Source organism: Drosophila mojavensis, unplaced genomic scaffold, assembly GCF_018153725.1.
Source record: "Drosophila mojavensis isolate 15081-1352.22 unplaced genomic scaffold, ASM1815372v1 contig_36, whole genome shotgun sequence".
Taxonomy (NCBI): domain Eukaryota; kingdom Metazoa; phylum Arthropoda; class Insecta; order Diptera; family Drosophilidae; genus Drosophila; species Drosophila mojavensis.
The window spans coordinates 15,062,121-15,080,800 of record NW_025318858.1 but is presented as its reverse complement, the minus strand read 5'-3'; the positions used below and the strand labels follow the sequence as shown (position 1 = coordinate 15,080,800).

At 35.0% G+C, this 18,680-nt stretch overlaps 3 protein-coding genes across 4 annotated transcripts in view; 2 read left to right on the top strand and 1 right to left on the bottom strand.

Moving 5' to 3' along the window:
- LOC6576835 overlaps positions 1-18,680 on the top strand; it is a 209,536-nt gene that overhangs the window by 34,932 nt on the left and 155,924 nt on the right. Inside the window, exons 2-3 of one of the 2 annotated variants that reach the window (XM_032728532.2) lie at positions 1,875-1,946; positions 17,335-17,399. The gene's annotated coding sequence lies outside the window, so the exon portion shown is untranslated. Of the gene's footprint in view, positions 1-1,874; positions 1,947-17,331; positions 17,400-18,680 lie in introns of both variants that reach the window. The other variant, XM_002002784.4, reaches the window with a different exon arrangement.
- On the bottom strand, positions 5,825-6,199 carry LOC6576849. The gene has a single exon (XM_002002797.1). The coding sequence runs from the start codon at positions 6,197-6,199 to the stop codon at positions 5,825-5,827; it is 375 nt and encodes a 124-aa protein (XP_002002833.1).
- LOC6576848 lies at positions 7,565-7,966 on the top strand. The gene has a single exon (XM_002002796.1). The coding sequence runs from the start codon at positions 7,565-7,567 to the stop codon at positions 7,964-7,966; it is 402 nt and encodes a 133-aa protein (XP_002002832.1).

Here is an 18,680-nt window from a genome sequence, read left to right as displayed (position 1 = left end):
AAAAATTCTATTGCTCTCTGCGCAACCTGTATGACCTCATTGTTGCCTTACCTTTGGTGAGCTGGCTGGTCATTTTGGTCATAATCTGAGCATTAGTTGGCCGTTGGCATTGCCACATGTGAACAAATCCAGGCAGACACATCCCTGTTTGCTTATTATTTTTAGTAAATTATGAAAACGATAAGCCTAATAGCCTAGGCGCTGCTACGACGCTTACATTACCCGAGAGCAGCCAGGACATGTGTTGCCAGGCTGCCAGGGGCGTGGGACGCTTGGGGGAGTGGTAGATAACGAAGCAAAGTAAAATCAAATGGCATGAAAATGTTAGCATAGCTTTAGGCGTTCGAATCGACTAAGCTGCTGCTGCTCATGCTGCGGCTGCTCCTAAGTGTGTACGTGTATGCGTGTGTGTGTGTCTGTGTGTCTATGCCTGTCGACGCCATTTTGTTTAATATGCCAGCTGGCGAGTAAGAGCACCGCATGCCAGCGATTATCTAAAAGACATTAGCATCCTCGCAGTTACCACAGTAATGTACTACAGATTTCCAGCTTGTTTTAACTATTCAGAGCCATCTACTGTTCGTCTGTTCGTCTGTTCGTCCGTTCGTCCGCCCGTCTGCATGTAAATGTTCTGTTTTGTTGAGCAAATTCACACCAATGCGTGAGCGTAGACTGTGCTCATTCACAATGTTTTAAGAGTATATTAGTCATATACTATATACGATGCGTAGCTGGAAGCTTATGCTTCTGTATAGTCTCGCCTTATAAAACAAGAAGGTATTTTAGATAAATTCATTGGCGAAGTGACAAATTGGGATTTATTCTATTTTTCAAGGCTCTATAATAGAGCCAGAATGTTCTAAATTTTGCAGGGCCCTGACTACAGAGAAAGAAAAAAATAAAAATATTATATGAGAGAGAGGGAGAGGGAGAGGGAGAGGGAGAGGGAGAGAGAGAGAGAGAGAGAAAGAGAGAGAAAAGGAGTGAGAGACAGAGACAGAGACGAACGGGATAGCAAGAGCGATAGAGTGATAGGGAAATAATGAATAAGAGATAAAGCAAAAGATAGTGTAGGAGAGATAAAGAGATTTGTAGATTTATCAATATTAGTGTTAGAGTATTAGAATTAGAGTGAGCTAGAGAATACAGAGAACTCGGAAAAAAAAATTACGAATGATGGAGATTGAGCGAGAGACAAAGAAACATGGAGTGAAACAGTAAGTGATCTTCTAGAGAACATCCTCAAATAGGGAACTTTCGAAAAATCTATATCGTTTTACAGCTAGGGTCCTACGCTTTCTCTAACGTTACTATTTAAATTTAACATTTAGTTATTTAACATATATGCCTTTAACAGTTGATACCCCCTGCTCATAAACATATTAATTCATATATTGGGCATCTACAGTTCATATGTTATTATGTTATTTCTTAGATAGCTGTTTACATATTATTCAGTACTATACTAAATCGATATTCTATGTTTACTATTTGCATTATTCTTGTTTAGTAATTACATGAAATGGTACGTGCTTTTTTCGATTTTGCTGGCATTTTGCAATGGATTTTCCATTTCACATTTGCAAGTCTTTATTTAGTAACATTTAGTAACTGTTTCAAATTTATTTTGGTATTTTGGTCTATTGCCCTGGCAGTCCGTTTACATTTTTGGCATTCGTATATTTTTGTGATCGAAATGCTGAATTTATAGCAAATTAATGAAGTAACAATATTCAAAAAAAAAAAAAAAAAAAAAAAATTGTGAAAATAATGTTGTTTTTTTTTTTTTGATTAACCAGTCTAGTCTAGTAAATTTTTCTATACTATTTATTCATGATATATGTATATATTTTATTTTAATTTTTTTCTTTCAGATACATCAGTTGTTGACTAAGTAACAATGTCCCGCATAGCGAGCTAACTTAAATATTGACATCGCATGTAAAGTAAGTTTTAATTAAACTGAAAAAAAAAACAATAGATAAATTATATATAATATTTATATAGTAATATTAAAGACAATTTGTTCATACTTGTAAGGCTTGAAAACAAACATGTGAACTGTCTGCTCGATTCCTCAAAAATATTTATCCTTCATCAATCAATCAAATCACATATATCATGTTTCATATATAATATTTATAATCAAAAGAGAACACTCGACAGTATAAAGATTGATTGTTTTGTTTACTATTATTTGCTATTATTTATAATTTTGTTTTGTCTGGAGACAATTTTTTTATTTCTTATTTTTAAATCGGTTTGTGAGGGAATAAGTATTGAAATATCCCTATTAGTATTACTTGATACTATTTTGATTTCAATACTTTGGAGTTGTTCTATAGAGTTCATCAATTTGCAATGTTGTTTCAGTTCGAATTGTGGAACGCACATTTGGCCGTTGTTTGGGGCAGTGTGTGTAAATTTGAGTGTAATTGCATTTTGCTGTACGTAAACATCAACACACATTCCAGACACACACTCACACACACATTTGTAAATGGCAACTAACATGCACCAAACGAGGCCCTTGAGCGGTTCATTTGAAATGGGAACATTAATGTGACGTGAAGGTCAATTGGAAAGCTTAGCCCTATAAGAGCCCTAATATCAACATTCATTTTGAATTTATAATAAGCTAAAAGAGCTGAGAAAATAATCTAAAAACTTACTAAAATCAAATTTAGATATACAAAATATATATTTTTTGATAGTCGATCCTATGTAGGATACGAATAACTTGTTAGAGATTTTTGTAATAATTTAAATTTTATTTTTAATTTATTTATTTATTGGTTCCTTCATAGCTAGTCCGATCGAATATTTTGTTGAAGATTTTTTATTTATACTTAATTTATTTATAGAGCTAGTCTGACCAATAATAAAAATGACTGATTAGATTAAAGGCTAACACTAGATTATTTAATATCCAATGATTAGATTAGTTAGTTGCTCTAGAGCTATTGTCTGCACTTTTAGCAAACAAAGCACGGTTTGTACAATTTGTTTTATTATTTTCTATGTTTGCTTAACCAGATAATCAAAATAAAGCAAAATAATTCAGAAGCAAAGCACGAGGTATTAGGCAACAGCTGTGTAAACTATGGAAACGGATTTTGAGTTAGTATATAAGCAGTGGAGTTTTGGCGTAAAAGTATCATTCACCAACTGATCTGAATAAGATGGAAGTGAAAGTTGTATTGCTAAGCTGTGCCCTCCTGGCCATATGCCTTTCATATCTGCCTAAGAGCGATGCAGTGGCATGCGACGATGCTGGCCTTCCCACGGGCTGTGTATTAGATCCAGTTCCAACATTAGCTCCAGAGACAACTGCGGCGCCAACAGTAACTGACCCTCCAGCCGGCGAAGCCACAACAGCAGCAACTGGCACAGCTACTACGGCTGCACCCGCAGCTGGCAAGAAGACAAGGAGGAAGCGCAAGTGGAGGGTGGTCAGGAAGCCTGGCAAGACTGTCATCAAGAGGCGCCGCACCAAGGGCTAATTGCAGAGCTGATCACTGATCAGAACAGATTCATCACGACCGACAAGCAACAGCCGAAATGAAATAGTCTTATATTCCAAATAGATATACAAAATTTGGATCAATCTGCACAATAAATATACAGAAAACTGTATACATTTAAACCCCTGTTTGTCTCATCTAAATATTTATTAACTAGCCACTGGTTGGATGGCCTCTTTAAGATGTTATCGTGATCTCTTAGTGGGCTATATAGCTACAATTATTCACTAGTAGAGGAGTTTACCATCGATGACGGAAAAAAAATTCTTACGACTCTTTGGAATAATATACCTCGTAGTTTTTTATACTCAGGGGTAGATTGATTTGGTGCATGTCCGTCTATCAATTTTTCGATATTCCAGAAATCATATTAGTTAAAGAGCTAAAAAGCTAGAAAGCTGAAACTTCAAGTAAAAAAGACTTTATGTCTATGCCCATTAGGGTCGTAGCAAATCGAATCTGAATATAAAGTGATTTTTTAAATACTGCTATATCTTAGGCACTATTGATGGTAGAGACCAGAAATTGGAGGCGTGACAAACCACAAAAGTTTATATCTCCCACAGTTTAGGAGCCAGAAGCTTCAAATTTAGATAGTTAAATTACGGGTCGCCTCTAAAAAAAATTGTTACGCTTCTTTATGTGTCTTCATATGTCTACGCCCAGTGAGAACGGGGCAAATAGGGAAAAACTGAATTTTGAATAGTATTAGAACTATCAGAAGGTTAGGCTCTATATAAAATAATCTAACTGTGTTGTTAAGGTACTATATTTGCATTGTACAGATTCAGCGCTTAAAATAAATTTAAAAAAAAAAAAAAAAAAAAAAAAAATTAAGAAGGCTCCAGTCGAGACTGCTCGACTAGGAGATCAGGGATCCAAACTAATATTCCAATGATTCTGCACTTCTTTTATGCACACATGCATACACATGCACTTATAAGCACGCGCTCTGCTAACTGCGCAGTTACATACTGCCTGTTACATACTTTTCACAAAACCATTATACCCTGATTTCCCATTTTCAATGGGTTCAGGGTATAAAAAGTATTAGAACTGGAATCTCAACCTTAGCGACTAAATTGCGGTTAGCAGCATTTGTTAATTTGCACAAAAAGAATGTACATACTTACTTATATACAAATTGAGGGTGTGGCAAATGGGATGTGAATGAGTATTCTGCATTTGGTATCGGCCGACTGCAACGTTCTTAATTGTTTCTATATTATTGAAGCGCAAGCATCCAAATTCTACAGTCAAAGTAGTTTTGACTAGTTCTAAAAATTGGGGTGGTGGTAAATCGGGATTTTTACCTGTTTTGGATTTACAAACTCAAAATTTACCCACTAAATTGGCTTTAACATCCTCTATCGGTTTGCGAATGAATGACTATTATGCAGTCGGTAACGCCCAACCGCAACGTTCTTACTTGTTTCATATGTTCCTTGTATCATATATGCCTAGCAGCATATCGCTTACTATTTTCGTCAATCGGTTGCTAGAGAAATAATGGGGATTGGCTTGTAATGTAATGTAAACTAATTTGTTGTTAAAGCATTATATCGATATACTGATCCTACGCTTCGTATTATCATATTGAGAATAATAATCAAAATTAAAAAGAAAAAGAAAACATAAATAGGTTAAACACATTTTTATATTTCAATTTAATAAAATGTATATCACATATTTGGAGCTGGATTCTTTAATTTTAAATTCAGTTTGACTTATATTTATACATATTAAATTTTTATTTTTATTTATTTATATTATTTTTTATATAGATGATTTGAAACAAAACTATAAAAAGCAACCGTTTTGTGTGCACACATAAAATTAAATGCATCTATTCCATTATACCATAAGAATCAAAATTGAATTGTGTTAAAATCGGGTTTGAATTGTGTTTCTTATTTCGGAGTTATACTGCCAGTCAATAATCAATAAGCCACTAAGTCAGTGTTCAATCAGTCAGTCAATCAGTCAGTCAATCAGTAAGACAAGCTGAGAGTTCAGTTTTAAGCAACGGCAAATATTACACTGATTGATACGAAATAATCCCAAACCAAGGAAACAACTGTACACATCTATGTACATTCTTATAATTTCCGAAATGTTACGTCTAGGAGTATGCCTTTCCTATCCTCTTAACTCCCAGAGAGAAAAAATTTGAATGAAGATTTCTGTATATTTAATGTGCACATTTTAACAATTCTTATATCTATTTGTAAAGTAAACTTGGTTGATTTCGTTCCATGGTTGTCGCTCAGATCAGTTATCATCTATGGATCAGTTATCATCTAAAAGCCTTTGAGGGACCATTTCTGTAGTTTTTTGTTTTTATTGCGGCGCCTCTTGATGACAGTCTTGCCAGGCCTCCTGACCACCCTCCACTTGCGCTTCCTCCTTGTCTTCTTGCCAGCTGCGGCTGCAGCTGCTGTTGTGGCTCCGTCGGCTGGCGGGTCAGTTACTGTTGGCGCCGCAGTTGTCTCTGGAGCTAATGTTGGAACTGGATCTAATACACAGTCGGTATAATCCACATAATCGGGGTCTGAACAGTCAGTGCAGCTTTCGGGAAGGCCAGCATCGTTGCATGCCACTGCATCGCTCTTAGGCAGATATGAAAGGCATATGGCCAGGAGGGCACAGCTTAGCAATACAATTTTCACTTCCATATTATTCAGATCAGTTGGTGAATGATACCCTCACCCCAAGACTCCGTTGCATATATAGCAATTCGAAGTGTTTTGCACAGTCTTCACAGATGTTCCCCAATATGCGATTTTAGTGCTACTGTGTCATGTGTATTTGAGTAGTTGGAGCTTCCTAATATTTACTCAACTGGAATGTTATAAGTGGGGCATGACGAATTTATATAATGAATTATAATTATAACTAAGTGGTGGGTAAGAAATTCGGATCATTAATTTGTCCATTAACAAATGATATAACTCTCATTGGGTATAGGCATATGTATTTGAGCAGGATGATGAGCAGAGGTGACTTCGCCTTTCTATCAGTTAGTTTGAACGAGTCAAATTTTGAAGTCTGCTTGAATAAATGGACAATTATTTTAGTTTTAATCGATTTTATTTACATTGGTATTTGAGTGCGTACATTTTAGCGTCTTTTGAGATACCCGGGATAGCGTTCTGGCAGTAAGGTCTCTACGGTTTTGCTAGCGCGTGTTCTTCAAGATTTTCCCAATTCGACTGTTACTGGGAAATGCCACGTCCCAGTATAAGGAAATATGGTAGCAATAGAGTTTGGCTTTGAGCTATTAGCCCCGAATTGACGACGTGAATTACAATTGCAATTAAAACTGCTTGGACCTCACAATATAATGATTTATACAATTCTTCACATCTCGGAAGTATTATTCGTGCTACAGACTTGAAAGTTGGAATATATGTATATATGGGCTTTTAACACTAGTAATGCCCAAACTCAAAAATGTTGTTTTAATTTTAGCTTTAGCACTGTAGAAGACTCAGTTTTAATTTTAAGCGCACTAAAATCACAAGATCATAAATATATTGCAGATATACCTTCGACTAAGATAATCGATATCGATTACTCAAAGCTATGTAAATAGCTTAGGGGCGATGCTGCAGCTCTAAAATGCTATATCTACTATAATATTATTGATAGTATAAATACATTTCTAAATGAATTCCTTTGATATCCAGGAAGAAATAACGGTTTAAGGCTAATGCTCTGATCAATTCTAACGATTTTTTCCTTAGTTCACTTATTTATTTAGTAATACATGTATTTAGTCAAACAAATTAATGATTCGAATTTCTTACCCACCACTTAGTTATAATTATAATTCATTATATAAATTCGTCATGCCCCACTTATAACATTCCAGTTGAGTAAATATTAGGAAGCTCCAACTACTCAAATACACATGACACAGTAGCACTAAAATCGCATATTGGGAAACATCTGTGAAGACTGTGCAAAACACTTCGAATTGCTATATAAGCAACGGAGTCTTGGGGTGAGAGTATCATTCACCAACTGATCTGAATAAGATGGAAGTGAAAGTTGTATTGCTAAGCTGTGCCCTCCTGGCCATATGCCTTTCATATCTGCCTAAGAGCGATGCAGTGGCATGCGACGATGCTGGCCTTCCCACGGGCTGCACTGACTGTTCAGACGCCCTTAATGTGGCTCATCCCGACTGTGTATTAGATCCAGTTACAACATTAGCTCCAGAGACAACTGCGGCGCCAACAGTAACTGACCCGCCAGCCGGCGGAGCCACAACAGCAGGAACAGGAACAGGAACAGGCACTACGGCTGCACCCGCAGCTGGCAAGAAGACAAGGAGGAAGCGCAAGTGGAGGGTGGTCAGGAGGCCTGGCAAGACTGTCATCAAGAGGCGCCGCAATAAAAACAAAAAACTACAGAAATGGTCCCTCAAAGGCTTTTAGATGATAACTGATCCATAGATGATAACTGATCTGAGCGACAACCATGGAACGAAATCAACCAAGTTTACTTTACAAATAGATATAAGAATTGTTAAAATGTGCACATTAAATATACAGAAATCTTCATGCATTCAAATTTGTTCTCTCTGGGAGTTAAGAGGATAGGAAAGGCATACTCCTAGACGTAACATTTCGGAAATTATAAGAATGTACATAGATGTGTACAGTTGTTTCCTTGGTTTGGGATTATTTCGTATCAATCAGTGTAATATTTGCCGTTGCTTAAAACTGAACTCTCAGCCTGTCCTACTGATTGACTGACTTATTGATTATTGACTGCCAATAGGAATTCTTAGCTCACGGGGCTTGTGCCGGCATTGACCACGATATTCCAAGTATTGAATTATAGACTGGCTTTAAAGAAAACTGCAAGAATCACAGAGAGATTGGCCATTCAGTTGAGAATGTTTTAGACTGAGGAAATCTGTTGTTTGTTGACTTTTGAATTTTTGGGTTCTAACTTCAGAGATTTATCATATATTTATTTCTCCGACATGTCACGACATGTTTCAATATGCATTAATAGTTTAAGAAGTAAAAGGAACAGGGTTGCCCGATTTGCCACGCCCTCTACTAACTGTTGCGTAAATGTGCCCAGAAACATTTTTTGTTTTTGACTGGGGTCAGGGCATTTAAAAAGGGAATAGAGAGGCCATCGATAGAGCCATTTATTAAAACTTATCGCGTGAGAGATAAGCCCAGGAAAAGGTGCTAAAAGCGAATGCCGAATGCCGCAAACGTGCTGATCAGCCCACGCTGCAGTTGCAGGCCAATATAAAATTTATGGCTACGGCAAGATGATGCTGGGGTCCAAAAACGTGAGCTACTTAATAAACGAAACAGAAAACGTCGCAACGTGTGAATATTTATTAATTGCGAATATGCTGGAAACACCAGTGAGCAGACAGAGCAGACAATGCATTGGCTGCACTTCAATGAATAGCATATTTATTGAGCGCCTTATAGCACGACATTGTCTGCTCTGATGCGATCGATTGAATATATGTGTACAAATTGTAATTAAAAATTGTAACTTTAGTAATTGTTTAAGATTTTAAATGGGATTTGTGTGGTGTGCTGCACATTGAAATGACTTTGAAACGTTTATTGGGCCATGAAAGTCATTTTAATTATGCTCTTTATCTTACGAGCTTCAAAACAAACTAACGCATAAACATAAAAACATAAAAAGCAAAATCTTTTTGAGGTCAGGCCTTTTATGGGCTGTCACATTATCTGCGCAAATCAAGTCAAACAAAACCAAATGAAATTATGCGGGCATCAAGCCATAAATTGAGTCAGGCTCAGCTCCCAGAATTAACAAAAGCGAAACTTTTATTTCATCATTCGATGGATCTAAGTGTGTTTGGGTGTTTTTCTTTTTTCTCTTTTCTTGTAACTTTTATGCATGCTTTGATGCGACGTATCAGAATTGTGCTTGTATTTGTGATTTGGCCAGCAGGATAGCAGCTTATGACGTGTCCTGCAAACTGAAAACAAAAAGAAAAATGTTTAAAATTGAAGCTGAGCTCAACACCTCGGAAAGCAGATGCCAAAACAATTGCATTGAAGCGTAAATGAACTTGTGTGTGTGTGTGTGTGTGTGTGTGGGCGTGTCTCATGCTCAGCCCCTGTATTCTATCTATCACTCGCCTTCTATTTCGTTGCTTGTTAGATACTGCGTATGAGTGATTTTTGCCCCCAACTTTTGTTTTGTCTAATGTGCAGTTATTTACTCGACTCTGTAGCTATCTCACTCTCTCTCTCTCTCTCTTTTCTTATATGTGTGTGGACTTGAAGTGTTAGTCATTTCTTCCGCACGTTTGACTTTTGGGCCTCGTTTAAAGTTGAGCAAAAAAAAAAAATTTGTAGCATACTTTTGTGCGTATTAAATTCCCATTAGATACAGACAAAAAGTTTCCGTTTGCTCTACTTGTTTGGAAACTTTGAGCTGGCCTATCGATTTGATAGCTATTAGCCAGCCCACGAGCAAAGAAATAAATCGACATTCAGATATTTTGCCCATTTGAGAAGTGTTTTTTTTTCGCTTGCATTTGACAGTTCGCTTAATTAACTTACCCAGCTGTTAATGGAATATGCATATAAATATATATATATATATATATATATATATATATATATTTTTTTTTTTTTTTCTTCAAAAAGTGCAAATATTTATTAATTTATTGAATTCTGTTAATGTTGCAGCGGCAAAATTAATTGGCAATTAATGTCAACAACAGTCGAAAACGCCAAACGAGTTATAAACTTGCTCGACACGGCGGCAGCAGGGGACCGAAAACCTATTTGAAAATGCTCGTGTCTGTTTATTATTGGATATACGCAGATAATGCGAGTGTTTAAAATGGATAGAGAAATGCTTAATATACAAGCCGTGTGTGAAATACCATTCAATTATATTATTATCAATTTGACGTGCGTTGAAAAGATTGCATAATTGAAATGAGCACTTGAAAGGTATTTCAATTAACCCCAGCGCTGATGGCGATCCATGTTTCCATCTAATCGAGAGCTGAGCTTCGGTAAATCTATATATGTATGTATAGATATTTAGTATATTTATGTGAAGTTCCAGACATAAATCAGAACAGTCATATAATTTCTAAAGTTTCTGCTCTATTTACACACACACACACACATAAGCATTCAGCAGTTATATAATATTGCACTCGTGTGCCAGAATTAGCCATTAGTCGAAGCCATAAATTCTACGCCCTGCTAAACATATTAAGTGGGCAACTAAGTCCGGCTCTGCTAGCCATAAATATCAATAAGCACTCAATGGAGCTGGGCGGGGGCCTGCTTTGGGCTTTGCTTTTAGCCAAGACAATGTGGCCCATTAAGACTTTTAATCACCATCATCATGATGTCTATTAGCCAACTGCAAGCAACTTCTGTGATATGTGTGTGAAAAAAAAAAAAAAATAATAATAATAATAATGAACTCCTGCAATCAGCATTCAGTTTGACAAACAGACAGAATATAATTATAATTTTAATGCTGGCTTTTTGTTCCCCTTTCCCACTAATTGTGGCCACTTGCATGGCTTATGGCGCAGAGCAAATCATAAAAATATGAAATAGTTTTATATAATTGTGTGCAACAGTTTTTGGTGTTGCGCTTAAGCGGCAATTTGTTTTCATAATTTTTTAACCTTTCGAATCAACTCCAACAACAAAATCTTATTTTTTTTTTGTCACTTTGGGTTTAAAAATTTTACTGTAATTCATTCGGGGCACATGAATGCAAAGCAAGGCAGAGCTTATTTTAAAGTCTTTTATTGAGGCAGCTTACTTACTATAGAAACAGTTATCATTTGATTTGTTAGCATTTGGGCATATTTCTATAGAATTTCCGATCTATTATCCTTACATATACTTGACCATACGCATTTGGGCTATAATCAATGCACAAGTCGAGGTGTTGGTATTATTACAGTTTATAAATATATATTTATATTGAATTTTCCAATTTATACTTGCGAAAAAAAAAAAAACATATTATTCTTGGTGTTCGTGAGAATTGAAATAATTTGATAATTTTATATATGACTTTCTACAAAATTAATAAAACATAATAATAACATATTAATAATAATAATAATAATAATAATAAATACATATATACTTATATAATTATAATTTATAATATGTATTATTATTAAATCAATAATATATCTTTAATGGAAAAAATTGACTACACTTTTAATATTATATATGACCTTACTCTCCTTTTTCTTACTTATGAAAAATGAATACAATCTTATGTACTTATTATTATAATTATATTATTATAAGTATATATATTATAAGTAATGTACAATTTATAATTTATTATATTATATTATCATCAATTTTATTTTATTTTATTTTCAATTTGTTAACATATATTTAAGCTTGATCATTTACCTAATATATTAAATTTTAAAATTTTATTGCTGCTTATTAATTAGTTAAAAAATTTTCTTTGTAATAATTCTAATTTATATCAAATTTAGTTCGCCTTTGCGACTGCAAGATTTACATAATTTTGAAAATATAACTTAAGCAGTAAAAGTGAAATTAATGATAATATATCATTGCTAGTCAGTCCAATTAATATTAAATTTATTTAAATTTTGTATTCTTAATGGAATCTTGGAACAATCTTGTAATCATCTAATAATCTTCTAACAAAGTTTTCATATTTTTCAATTTCTTAATTAATTGCATTTCTTTAAATATCAAGTGTAGGAGTATCAGGTACAACTTCATTTAAAATAAAAAATGCTTAAGCATTTTTTCATATTAAGCATTTTTTCCATATTTTCAGATCTGGTTTCTCCAGCCTTAACTTTATCATAAAATAAATATTTAACAATTTTGTGTTTAATTAAAAACATGCTGCTTTATTTAAGTTTATATCATTTTCATATTGAGGTCTCTCTTATGTAGACAGCGCTTTACGGCAGCTTGCTTATTTCTTTATTTTCCGTAGTTTCAGCACTTGCCAATGCCCATATGTACATATATGTGTATGAATACATGTACACACAAGAATATGGGTTTGCCCGGGGCTCGGTTTGCTTCAGCTGCGCATTCATGTTCAAGTGTACGCATATGAGTCGCATTCAGGTCGCAAATTTATTCATTCCAGCAGACAGGTTGCTCTAATTATGCATGCCATCTTCGTTCGTTCGCAGGTGAGCATGCAGTTCACCGGCATTGCGGTAGGCTGTGATTTATTTTAAGTTTGTCGACTACACCTAGGCGGCACATTTCTTTATGCTCTTTTCCTGCAATAAAGGTGAAGGGGGAGATCAAATAAAGCTATGAGGAAATTTCTCTATCCGTGTGTGTGGATAGTTATCAATAGAGAGTGGAAGAGTTTGATAGAGAAAGAGTTTGAAGAAGAGATAGATGAGAGGGGTAGACAGATACAGGGGAAGCAGCTGAGAAATACACAGATATAGAAAGAAGAGATAGAGTTAATGTTCAAATCTATTGAGAGAACAAAATTAGTGAGAGAACTTTTGACAAATTTAAGAATATATCTTCGGCGAAAGATAACGAGAGGCTGAGCTAGAGAGAAAGAGAGTGAGGGAGTGATAGATAGAGAGAGAAAGAAATAGAAATAAAAAAGAAAGATTTATATATATATATATATATATATATAGAGAGAGAGAGAGAGAGAGAGAAAGAGAGAGAGAGAGAATATAATGGAGAATAAATAGAAAGATAGAAAGAGACAGAAATAGATACATTTAAAATTTTAAATATATCATATACCGAGAGTTTACATTTATATTATCAGAGTTGTAGACAATGTATAATAAGAGATAACAGAGTGAGAGAGAGAGAGAGAGAGAGAGAACAGAACGTATCTGTTCTTCATATTATTTAAGTTATTTTAACAAATATTATTACTGCTCGTCTTTGCTTCGTATTACAGAGTGAATATCGATGATACTTTCATTTATTGCTCATATCATGGGAAAGAAAGGGAGAGTTTATTAGTTTATGGGAAAGAAAGGGATTCATATTTTTGATGTCGCTCAGAGTTATAGGGAGAGCTATAAGACAATATTAAGTAGTAGATTAAAAAAGAAGCTATCCGATGAGATATATATCAATATCGTATAACAACAAACTAACAAAGATTATAAATAAAACGGAAAACAGTTGAAAGAAAAAAAAAACGAATATTAATGTTACTCACTGTGTGATCTAAGTAAATTTCTTTATATGAGGACTGAATAATTTAATGCAATTAAAATGTAGTGAATGTTCCTTTGGCTTACAATTTATGCATGATAATAATGATAATGAAATCAGAAAGGATTTTAATCAAAAATTACAAATGACTTAGATATTTATTGAAAACCATTTACCGATTGTAGGACAGGTGAATAATAATAAAACAAAAATAAATATGTGTCTGTCTTATTTTCAGGTATTAATGTTATGAGCTTTAATTGAAGCGAATCTGATAGAAAATGACTGATTGGTTATTATTATCTATATTATCTAACAATAAAACCTATGCTAATGGCTATTTATAATTATACATTTAACGTTGATACATTTCATTCGAGTGAATTCCCAAATATCTGTTGTCTGTCTTGGCTTCAATTACTTCAAGTTGTTCAATAATTAATCCGGTAAATGAAATGAAATATCATGAGATATTTTCATTTCCGATATGAATAATTAAATCCTTTAAGTGAAGAGTTTTCTTGACTAAGTTTGAATATTGGTTTAGCTGCACATACATACATATGTATGTGTTATACATATGAGATCATATCATTAAGTAATTTGAGAACTCTTCATTATGAAGCCCGAGGAGATTTCATCGCAGCTCAGTAATTATACAAAAGTAGAAATGTTTTCCAAGGTCGGTTCGAGAGCCTTTCCATTTACTGTGTGCACGGGCATAAATTATGACTGGGGCGTGGCAGCTGTGGATGTAAGCATAAATCATAACACTAAGCAAAAAAAAAAAAAAAAAAAAAAAAATAAAATAAAATAAAATAAACGTAAATAAAGAGATGAAAACAATTTGCGCATAAACAACATAAAGCAATGCTTGCCTTTAGGCCGAGATGCGAGAGTGTTTTTTATGCGTCGCGAGTTTTTGGTTTTCTGCTTCTCCTCCTCCTGCTCCTCTTCTTTCACTCACTGGCAGCAGATAATTTATTAGCTGGACTACTTAGGCCACATGGCCAAAAAGTGTACGCGTCTCGGTGTAAATCAGTTAAAGTCAATTCTGTGGCAGAGCCCGCCTCCTGCCACCTGCCTCCTGCCATCTACCACCTACCACCTACCACCTGCCACCTGCCACCTGGCTTCTGCCACATCATTTGGACGCAAGTCGATTAGAAAATTTAATTAGGCTCGCAAGACAGCTCAGCATTCACAATTGATTAGGCAACTTAATTGAAGCTGCGGCGAGTGTCAGCAAAACCTTAACTCGAGCTGCGATAATGAGCAGCATCAGCAGCATCTCTCTCATCATCATCATCGTCATCTGTATCATCATCATTGTGAGCAATATGGAAATCAATCAAACCAACGCCTTCAGGTACAAATTCAATTCTCTTGAACAATTCTTCACGCTGTCAGTTTTTTCACTTTTGATGCGTGTCAAAATGAGTTCAGATAATTGAAGTGCCGCCGAGTGGAGACGGCGTGGGCGTGGTTAAGCTCCAGCCGAACACAATTTCGGCCGTTTGAGCTGATATAAACTCACAGTTTTATGCTTATATACATATACATATATATTTGATTTTGTTGTTGTTGTAAATTGTTGGGCCAAAATTCAAGATTGGCCATCGGGCTTAACGGGCATTAACGGGGCATTTGATTGATTAGCTTCTGCTCTCGGCGATTCGGGATTAATAAGACGGGCAGCCAGTCAGGGCAGTTGCAAAATTGATTTTTATACCCTGAACCCATTGAAAATGGGAAATCAGGGTATAATGGTTTTGTGAAAAGTATGTAACAGGCAGAAGGAATCATCGTAGAACCCATAAAGTATATATATTCTTGATCAGGACGACGAGCTGAGTCCATATAGCCCTGTCCGTCTGTCCGTCCGTCCGTCCGTCCGTCCGTCCGTATGAGCAAAAGGATCTCAGAAGATATAAGAGCTAGAGAGCTGAAATTTGGCATGCACACTCGTGTATACCATAGGCAGTACGAGTTTGCTTTATTTTTTCGATAACTCGCCCGATAACTTTTTTATCGAGAATAATCGAAAAATCGACTTGGTTTTTTCAGCCTTGTTTGAACACTTTTAAACCTGGAGACTTAAAATTTGCGTTGTATATAAAGTTAATAGATACAAAGATTTTGTAATTTACAGATTTTGGATACCACGCCCCTTTCGCCCCAATTTGTAAAAAACGCATTTCAAGTACTAGAGACTTGTGCTTTGGAATGTACACACACTTTAACCATATGATTACGCTCTGAAAGTTTCATTAGGATCGTGTGTCTACAAAAGAAATTATTCAACAAATAAATTGTCAAAATATTGCCCACATTGCAGCGCAGCCCAAGCGCAGCCGCTGCTTACTGCGCAGCTAGCAGAGCGCGTGCTTATAAGTGCATGTGTATGTATGTGTACATAGAAGAAGTGCGGAATGATTGGAGCTTGGAGCGTTCAGGGTATCTCCTAGTCGAGCAGTCTCGACTGGAGCCTTCTTACTTGTTAAGATTGGATTGCAGCTTCTTGAGGAATTCGGGAATGGAATTCGCGATTGAAATTGTTTGATTCAAGAGCCTTTTGGCCATTGGCGCTTCCATTTCGTTTTAATTTAAATTTTTAAATTGTTTGCCGCTTTTTCTTTTCTTTCTGGCTCGTTTCTTTTGCACATTAGGTGGGATTAAAGTTTCGCTGTGTCGGTCCTCATTCTGCTCGGTAATTCAGTTATGCAATTAGGCTTGAGTGGCCCCAAAGAAAGCAGCTTGATTTAATTTAAGAATGCGTAATAAAGTGCAGTTAAAATGCCGTTGCCCATTCATAATTTGCCAGCCACGAAAATACCTTAACAAATTGTTTCGAAACACTTTACCTGGCTGGGGGCTCAGCCTGTCCGAAGTACGGGTCGGACTCCGGCTCAAATTTACCTTATCAATCAGGCCGCGTGACGTGAACCAAAAAACTCACAGAGCTAGAGTCAGAATTTGAGCGTGGGCAATGGTCCCTTACAAATTTTGGATGCGCTCAATCAAGCGTCAAGTCCGCAACAGTTTGTAAGACCCATTGAAGCTGGCTTCGCTAAAGTTTTGCCCGTTATTGTTGTTGTTGTTGTTGTTATTGTTGGTTTTGCTCTGCCCCTTTTGCAGCTTTGTCTTTTGTGTGCTGTCCACCTTTTGACTTTAGCTCCGCAAAGTTTTGTGGCCCTGTTTTGTGGCGCTAATTTGTTGTTGCACGTAGCTCGTCCCAAATGGAGCGCGTCATTAGTTGGTTGGCGGCGTTTGCCTCCGCAACTCAAAGACTTTGATTTCCACCTCCCACACGACCACCTCGTCCCCCTACGATTTATTATTAATTGGCCACCGGCTAAAAGTTCGCCTAGCCTATTTGTTGTTGGCCAAGTTGCGCCAGCTACCACGTGTATTTCAATTATTAACACTTGTGCGCCGGCATTTCATGCCGCTTAATTGTTGAATATTTTACAGCGGTTTCAGGTTGGCGCAGCTTTTGTTTTTACGTTAATTTTTTTTGTTTGCCTAAATGCTGGCATAAATATCTTCTATTTAATTAAAACTTTGCCTTTCCATTTGCCTTATTGCAGCAGCGCCAGCAGCGAGCGTCCCACCACACGCAATAAATAAGTACTTCTCGGTGTCAACATGATTGACGGTGAGTTTCCGTTTAAATAGCTTGTTTAGAAATAACATAATTTTAATGGGTGGCATTGTAAATGTGCCATTGTTTTCTTTTTTTTTTTTGTTTTTGGAAAAACACAAATATTATGATAATATTATGTATACGTAATTTTATTGCGAATTAATTGGCTAGGCTTGCCAAATTATTTTTTTTTTCATAATTTATTATTGAAAATATTTAATTTTGATTGTTTATATTTTATAAATTACAGTTTTTTAATTTTCCTCTGACTATTCGTTTTTGTAAAGCATTTCAATGCACTTAAAATAGCAAAACAGTAGAATCTCGATAGCTCGAAATGGAAAGGGGATCAGATTTTTTATTTTTCAATTTACACAAAAACTAAAATTATCCAGAATTATTGATAACGAATTGCTTTCAAGGGAATCGATTTACCGCGATTTTCGATTTAGCAGGGTACAAGTTATCGAGACTCGTCTGCATTATATTCAGTTCTTTTATATTGTATATCAATTTATGAAATTATTACGAATATATAAAGAAAGCAGTTACTCTATTATTATTTTTTTTTTAATATTTTTATTTTTATAAATGTGTTCAAAAATAAATTTAATATAACTAGATATTACTTGGAATGAGGCTTCAATTTTTGTATATTCATCCAAACTATTTTTGATGAGCAATATGATTTTTATTTTATTTTAATTAAACAAAAAACAAAAATTGACCCAATTTTGGAATCAATTTCTTTCAACCAAACCAAATTTTAGTTATTATTTATTAAATTTTTTAAATTGTAAACAGAAAACTTAATTATTTTTAAACAATGTTTCTCTGCTCCCTGAACCCATTGTGAAAAGCTTTATCAATTTTATCTCAACAGTTTATACGATTCTGTTGCTAATGTCTTCGTTTCGAATTAAAATAATAACATTATACTTGAAAATTGATTTTCGACATCAGTTAAATATCGATAGCCTCAATGTTAAGTACCGATAGTTAACTATAGTGCCAAAACATCCAATTCCCTTTTATTTCCAGAACCAACAAAGAATTTTTATGCGTTCGTTACTTCGTCTATACGTTAAATATTTTTTGTTTTGTTTTGTTTGTTTGTTTGTTTTTTTTTTTTTTTTTAATATTAGATATGCCTAATGAATATTATAAATATATTTATTATTTCTTTACCATATAAATTTTTTTCTTATATTTATTTATATATAGTATCTCTGTTATATTTAATATCTATTAATAATAGTTGAATATGTTTACGTAGTGAATACCATAAAAACT

Coding starts and splice junctions, on each gene's coding strand:
- LOC6576849 (XM_002002797.1), bottom strand. CDS start 6,199: ATGGAAGTGAAAATTGTATTGCTAAGCTGTGCCCTCCTGGCCATATGC.
- LOC6576848 (XM_002002796.1), top strand. CDS start 7,565: ATGGAAGTGAAAGTTGTATTGCTAAGCTGTGCCCTCCTGGCCATATGC.